The 7,437-nt window shown below is 44.1% G+C and overlaps 1 protein-coding gene across 1 annotated transcript; it reads left to right on the top strand.

Moving 5' to 3' along the window:
- The first annotated feature begins 607 nt into the window (after positions 1-607).
- Positions 608-4,569, top strand: LOC134483470 (uncharacterized). The gene is made up of 6 exons (XM_063278729.1): positions 608-764; positions 1,795-1,954; positions 2,420-2,563; positions 3,197-3,363; positions 4,075-4,180; positions 4,299-4,569. Exons 1-5 carry the CDS (start codon positions 638-640, stop codon positions 4,137-4,139), a joined length of 663 nt encoding a protein of 220 aa, XP_063134799.1. The 5' UTR covers positions 608-637; the 3' UTR covers positions 4,140-4,180; positions 4,299-4,569.
- The last annotated feature ends 2,868 nt before the right edge of the window (positions 4,570-7,437 follow it).

The following is a 7,437-nucleotide window of genomic DNA, read 5'->3' as shown; positions in this document are numbered from 1 at the left end:
CATTTTCCTCTGCCAACTGGTCTCCACACTTTTCCTAGCACCTTAAAGACTTCAACTCTTTCTCCTAAGGAATATTCTGGCAGTTGTCGATTGCTAAGCACATGACTTCATGAGTGTTCCCCTAATACACACGCATGTTGTAACCTACCATGCAGACTATTTCTTGATGTGATATAAAGCACCTGTACATAATGAGACAGGAGAACTTTTGACTGCATATTCAAGCTGGTGTGAAATCTCAGGAAGTTTTAATGGCTAACATTGGTGGATGAGGACAATTTGAGTTAGGATGAGACATTTTTTGGGAAAGATTTGAAAGGAAACATTCATTTAGATGCATAGGAATTACTAAGGTTTTTATAATCAAGCCTTGAGGAAAATTTGGCTTTGGAAGCAGGAGATGCTCAGTGGCTCTGCCCCAGGAAAGTCTCCTGGAAAGGGCACCTCTGCTTATGCTCAGTACAGGGAGAACATTAGCAGGAGCCAAAGTCTGCTCCCCATGACATCTGCTGTCCCTTCTTGGACATTCTATTGTCTCCTAGAGAGTTCTGGAATCCTCGGTGATGTCACCAGTGTTGTAGTGACGACCAGTGCCCTAGTTTCTCTCAGTCTGAGTCTGGCGGTTACAAGCTAAGACATGTTTTCCTGTCTTCGCAAGCGTTTTGGGAGGGGGAACGTCGATTCTGGAGAGACTAGAGTGAAGGAGTCTGGCCTTTCGTCTCAAAGTAATGATGGACAAAGACAGCACTTCTGGGGAATGTGGAGTAAGTTCTGGGCAGTGTATTTTGAGCTTCCTGCCAGGGTGGCTGCAGGCTTACGCTGACCTTTCTAGCAATGGGCCACAACAACTGGAGCATCTGAAAAGGAATTGAATTTCCATGAATAGCACAATTCCTGAAAGTCAGGATTTCAGAACTTTAGTTTCCCCATCCCCACTGGGAGGATATGGTAAGGCCAATGCTATTATACTGTGGACTTCTGGTCTTTACTTTTCAGTTCATTTGTTATGTTACATTGATATAATAACCTCATCTGTAGTCATGGAGGGTCCACCTTTTCTGAGTTTAGACAGGGCAGCAATGTATTTCACTATCATTGCTTCTTTAAATACAGTGGGTATCTGACAGTAGTAACAGGGAGAGATTGTGCTCCAGGCAATAACCTTATGTTCTTAGACCTTCTCTGATTTCTTCTAACTGGCAGGGTCATCGTTAGCTTTATATATTAGAGTGTGTGTTACAAACATGTTTCTAAAATACCAAAACTATTTGGATCGTGTAGACCAAGATTCAGCCTGTAACCTATTCGCACTTCTGGGGCATTTGGTATTTCACATAGGGACACTGATAAGTCTGTTGAACATATCCTCCCCGGAAATGCGTTTTAAATCCAAAGTTGTTGGCTTAGAGTATCAGGGTAGGGCATCTGAGTGTCTCCAATCACTCAAGTTTTCTGGATGGTGAATTTATCATCTGAGTTCTGAAGCCACAGGAGTGAGGGTCCTGAAACCAAGCTGTACCCTGTTCAGCTGATGATAATCCTGGAGAAGCCATCTCCGTGGTACATGTAAGCACGTGATGTCCGGCATAGGGAACACCTGGCTGCTTATGTCTCTTGGTATCTATAGAGTAGTGGGAGAACTGAGATCCACTGAGGAGGCCTCTTAAGCATAGACCAATCGCCTAGCAGTGACACTGGGTTCCTGGCTTATTCTCCTGTTTAGGCCTCACTGAGGTCTATGAACACTCTATGCATTCTCCCCATGCAGGTTCACTTGTGTTCTTCTACCTACAGACGCTGGGAGAGAAACATCATCCCCTGGCACTGAACTAAGCGAGAATCAGGCCAAGAAGGAAAAGGAGAGGCTGATTAAAGAGCTGCAGCTCATTACCGAGGAGAGAAATGACCTGAGAGATCGCCTGAGGTTTCTGACAGAGAGATCCATGAAGAACAGGTATGAATCGCTCCAAATGCTCTTGTTTCATTCCTGGGTCTGCAAGGTCACCTTCTTATCCTATTAAGGTTTTGGGTTCTAGAAAGCTGTGCCTCCCTAACCACCCTGTGCTAAACCTCACCTCCCATATAGTGGAGATTCAGAACCTGACCCTTCCTGAGGAGTGAGATTGAAAATGGACTCATCTGCTTCCATTTATTTAAAAGCAGAACTTGTGGTCTGAATGAAGAATTCAGGGATAAAGTCAGGGAGAGTGAGTTCCCAGTGTGCATTTGCAAAGCCCTTGACAGCTGGTGGCTTTGCAAGATTGTAATTGCAGTGAGTTTATGGTGAGTCTCTGTACTTGCTAGGCAGGTGACTGAGTGCTGGAAGATCCAGGCAGCAGCCTGGGGTAATTTAGGACCCACCCTGAGTTCATATATTCCTAAATGCCGATGTTCATTGTATTCTATCATTTGGGGCCAGGTCACACTTCAGGCCAAATCCATATTATGAAGACCTGGAGAGAATGGAGGAGGCGGTCATGTCAATTCTGCACAACTTAGAGATGGAGAACACTGAGGTCCATGAGAACAACCATAGGCTGAAGAAGGAGATTACCTTCTCTAGGTAAGTCCTGGTCAGAAAGGCTATCACTTGTGGAATGGCCATTTCTGACTTTCTTTGTTCTGGATTGGACGGTCTTCAGCTCTGGTTCTATCTCTTGTGCTATTTACCCATCAGTGTTCCAGGGTCATTAGGACTTAGTTTTCAGTTCCATAAAAGACTGTTCCTCATCCCAGGATTGTCGAGGCATCTTCAAAAGGCTCTAGAGAGAACAGCACTGATTGAAGTCAGCAGAAGTTTATTAGGCTGACCTGGACCTATGGTGTCACACCAGGTTTTACAACACTCAGTGCGTGGACCACATGGTTAGCATGACCTTCTCTTGGTTCTACTGACCTCTTTTGAGGGTGTTGGCCCAGTACTAATTCATGTTGCCCCCATGCATTGGGCTTTCATGGATAGTTGTGGATCCATGTTCTTTCTCAGAGGTGTGGACACTAATTGGTGTCAGGCCAAGCAAACAATTTATTCTTCCCCGAATTAACTCTTTATGTTCTGTGCAGCAGCCTTATATGTATCAAGATGCATTTTATTAAGTCTTCATGGGTATCTGGGACCTGGTAGAGTTAGTGGGACTTGGGAGTAGGAATGGGAGAAAGGGCCAGCATGATCTTACTATGCAGACTGTATTTCCAGAAACCTGCTCAGCCAGCTCCTGATGGAGAACACATGTAGGAAGAAGTTGGTCCCACTGAAGCAGGAGAGCAAGGAGGTACATCTTGATTGTGCACTGAACCAGAAATATTTGGTTGACTTTAACAAGAAAGATAAAGACCATCAACGGACAGAACCAGCATTATCAGGTAGGGACCTGTTAGCTTAACAATATCTGATAAAATTTGCCAATTTGATACATCTTTGCTTCTCTTACCACCTTTCTAATTTACACTCACAACCAGCCAACCACCTCATGTAATGGAATTGTTCATTGCTCTGCCTATGCACAAGTATTCTGGGAAGTTAACCACTTTTCAGAAACTGAATTATTGTGCAAGCATATTTTGCTCCTCGTTTTGAAGCTGCAGTCTAGAAATGGTGACAGATGAATAACATATCATATTATTGCATATCCATGTGATACATTGGATCCTATGTAGAGTTTTGAACAAGTTCTTGGTTCTTTGACAAATGACACTCTGTGGTCATGTGATCTCTTGTGTAGGAAGCACCTTTGGGATAAGAACCAAGTGCAAATGTCAAATTAGTACTTGTCATTGGCTTTATCCTTGGTGACATATGGACATCTCCTTTCTTCCTGCAACCTGATGAGGTCTCTTGCCATTGCCCTGTTCTTGTTTTGCACTGGTATAAGTCTGGGTCCCATATTGTCAGCCCACATTACTGTGAGGCTCTCTGGAGATTTTGCCCTGCCCACAGAGTTAGCAACAATGATATCACTTAAAATGTCCATGTCGACTGTCCAATAGAACTGAGGTGGTAGAAGGCAGCATTCTGACAGCTGGCTTGCATTTCCCCACCAAATCAGTGTCTGAAAAACTGCCTTCCTCTCCCAGGTCTCAGAAAGTGCAAGAGAGCTGGAATTGGACACACAGCAATAAGAGAGCTTCCTGAAGAATAAGTTGCTTTCTCAGGAGTCCCTGATGACCAACATCCTGAATGGTAACAACATTTTTTGGATGAATATTCATCCTCTGAGTTAATTTGTCATTTCTTAGAGACGCTAAATTTATATACCACTAAGCCAGCCTGACTGATTGAAGTCTTACTTTCTTCTCAGAAAACAGCACTTGAGAGACAACTTGGGGGACCGCCTTTCATTATGTGGGCTAGAGGAGAAACAGCAATACATCTGTGCTTCTAAATGTTCCTTAAGAATATGCTTTTAGAAATATTTTTGTTATGATTTTAATTGAAGTTTTCTTTTTGTTGTTTCATATTTATATGTTCTTGTTACTATTTTTACTTTCAAATATTTTTAAATATTTTTATTCATTTTAATCCTGTTTTGTTGTAAAAATGTATTTGTTATGAATAAAAATTGAATTCTATCTCTTGACTCTTAAGACCATCATTCTTACTCAAGGGTTCTGTCCCCTCCTGTGGACTTAGAACTGACAGCTACACATGGATCTCTGCATGTTCCATGGATCCTGGGCTAATAAGTGAATTCAAAGTCACCAAGGGGTACTCAGTGTGACAGTGTCTTTTGTGTGGAGAATGTGGCTGTTCCTCGGACACACACTTTATGATGTAATCACTGACACACTTTACCCAATTGTTAGGGTCCATGTGGTTCTTCTGAGAGAGCAGCAGGTGCTCTACCCTGTGAGTCATCACCACATCTCCTGTAGGTGGCTTTTGTTATTCCACATGAGGTGCTGTATTAGGTGGACAGGATCACCTATGATTAAATAGAGAGATCTCAGGAGATGTGTGTTCACAGGGAACTTACTGAGCTGTGCGTGCTCAACGTGTTAGGTTGCCAGGCATCCCTACAGGGCTCTGGTGTCCCCACTGCTCATTGTGGGTCAGGATCGTCCTCCAGCATCACTTAGTGTCCATATTAGAGCAGATCATTCACCTGTTATCAATGATGACCATATGTATTCTGCACATCTGATAAAATACAGAATAGAAACTATCTTCTTGTAGGCCAGCTTGGCATAATCAGTTTTTTGATTGTTAGCAAGAAAATTATTGTAATCTAAGCAGTTTAGGAAGGAACCTCAAGAGCATCCATAGTGAATGTAGCCTACAGCTGTGAACACAGGTTTCTTTTGGAGAGCAGGCCTGTGCAAGCCCAACCGAGGTGGGACAGTTCAAGCTACCCTTTTTCCATGGCCAATCTGGGATCGTATTGAGAATGTATTTTTTCCAGGTGACTGATTTCCAATTTGTGGAATTCATCTAACTTGCTGAGAGTGCAGGTGACTCAGAGAGTTAAAGTACAGAAGAACCAATCCAGTATGTCCACAAAAGCTTGCTGTCACCCCAGGGCTTTTAGAAGCTCAGCAGCTAGAGAAGCAATGTAGTATTTGGTTATTCTCATGCTTAGGTCTAGTCATTCACTATAAGCTGACCATGACACAAAAAGTGTCATCTGTGTCAAAACTAGTTGTAACTAGATTTACACCACACTATCACATCACTACCGTATTTGAGGTTCTCAGTTACTATCTAAGAACCTGGAAGAGGCCTGGGTCTTGCTACACAAACTCATAATTTATGTCTTCATGACACTGTGTGCTTTGTTCTGTTGATGCTACCATTGGCATACAATACCTTGGATACTTTGTGCTGACATCTGTGACATGAGACAATAGTTCATGTCATCCTATCCTGAATAAAATGTCCTTAGAGTACAGTGTAGTGGGAGGGGCCTTCTTTTCCTGTGAGATAGCAAAACATTTCCAGTCTTCAGTCAAGTCTGACAGCCATTGTCCAGTACCTGTCTTGAGTTGTCCACATTTTCAGCTAAGAGTCTTCATCCAGGCTGCTCTATAATTCTGTAGAAGATTAATAGGGTTCCAGCCCTAGGATTTAATTCAGTGTGACTGCACTTGCCGAACATGCTCAAAGCCCTGAGATCCACCCTAGCCCTCTGTGCTTTAGAGAAAGAAAATAAAGAACCACATTGCAGTTGAAGTTTCTCATCCAACAAAAGGAGAGCCTGCATAGGGCCTTTAAGTAACTCTAAACCCCAGCTTCTGCCCACAACTCCCTCCATCAATTCCATGATTGGTGTGTTTTCACTACTACTCACTTTCTTCTGTGTGCAAAGAATGTGCACCATGTCAGTAAGTGTGTGTGTATGTGTGTGTTTGTGTGTGTGTGTGTGTGTGTGTGTGTGTGTGTAGTCCCTAGTGAAAACTGTCGAGATACATGCAGACTCATGCTACTACTGTCCCATGGCACCTTGCAGGGAACCCTGAAATGGTGGCTACTTTAATACAGTCTAAACCGGGTGTGCATGGTTTCTGTAAGGTCACCACTACAGAGAGCAGGAAAAGCTTCAGTAGTCACATGGATGTGATCAATCAGTGTTAGTCATGCCCTTCCAGCATGGTAGACTGCAGGTTGTCTGTCCCCAGCACTTTGCTCTCTTGTGCCCAAACAATGCCAAGGTCAGGGCCGTTGAGCCGTGAGGCAGAGGCTCACCACCCTCAGTGCTGCCTAAGACCCCTAAGACTGTCTCTTTTGGGTGTGTGCGTGCTGGACACTCATGGATCCTGAGATCTCCGCAGCTGAGGTGAAACAGTACCGGAGCCATTGCAATGTGGGCACACATTTGGTTTTGGAGCTGGGCCACTCTTTGACTTTTATTGAGTGGAGAGACAACTGTTGGCTGAGCCTTTGGTGAACCGGATGGCCCCTGGCCACGTCAGCAGTCAGCAGTATCAAAGCTGAGCAACCAGTGTTTTATGTTTCATTTTGTCATCGCTGGTCAGTGTTCTGATGCCACAGCACATGGCTGGTCTCAATCTCCCCATGTGGCCACAATCCCTAATTGATATTGCCTCCACTTCCCAAGTGCCACTGGGATTTCTGTAGAACCCCTAAGGCAGCAGCAAGCAGGAGCTCCTGACTATTCCCTCCCTGCTCTCTGGATCTGCAAGTCGTTCTGTGTACATATGGCTATTCCCTCATAAACCCTTGATGCCATGATACCTTAATAAACACTTGAATCACGCCCTGATGGCCAGTTTTCAACTGCTACCTGACACCATCTATAATCGCCTGGGAAATGAGGGACAGTCTGGATCAGACTGTCTTTTGAGCATGACTATGCGTGACTGTCTTCGTTGCTGTGGGAGATGCCAGGCAACCTCTTTTCTGATCCTAGAGTCCCTATACCCAGCCACTTGTCCCCTCTACAGCCAGACCCTACTTCTGCTCCTAGGCACTGTCTTGGACTT

This window comes from Rattus norvegicus, chromosome 19 (assembly GCF_036323735.1).
Source record: "Rattus norvegicus strain BN/NHsdMcwi chromosome 19, GRCr8, whole genome shotgun sequence".
Lineage (NCBI taxonomy): Eukaryota > Metazoa > Chordata > Mammalia > Rodentia > Muridae > Rattus > Rattus norvegicus.
The sequence above is the reverse complement of the archived record's forward strand: the minus strand, read 5'-3'. Positions and strand labels throughout refer to the sequence as shown.

Bases quoted from the DNA above. Each gene is read 5' to 3' on its own strand.
- LOC134483470 (XM_063278729.1), top strand. From the start codon at position 638: ATGTTTTCCTGTCTTCGCAAGCGTTTTGGGAGGGGGAACGTCGATTCT. The intron at 1,955-2,419 runs GTATGAATCGCT...ATTTGGGGCCAG, and splicing joins GAGAGATCCATGAAGAACAG to GTCACACTTCAGGCCAAATC. The intron at 2,564-3,196 runs GTAAGTCCTGGT...CTGTATTTCCAG, and splicing joins AAGGAGATTACCTTCTCTAG to AAACCTGCTCAGCCAGCTCC.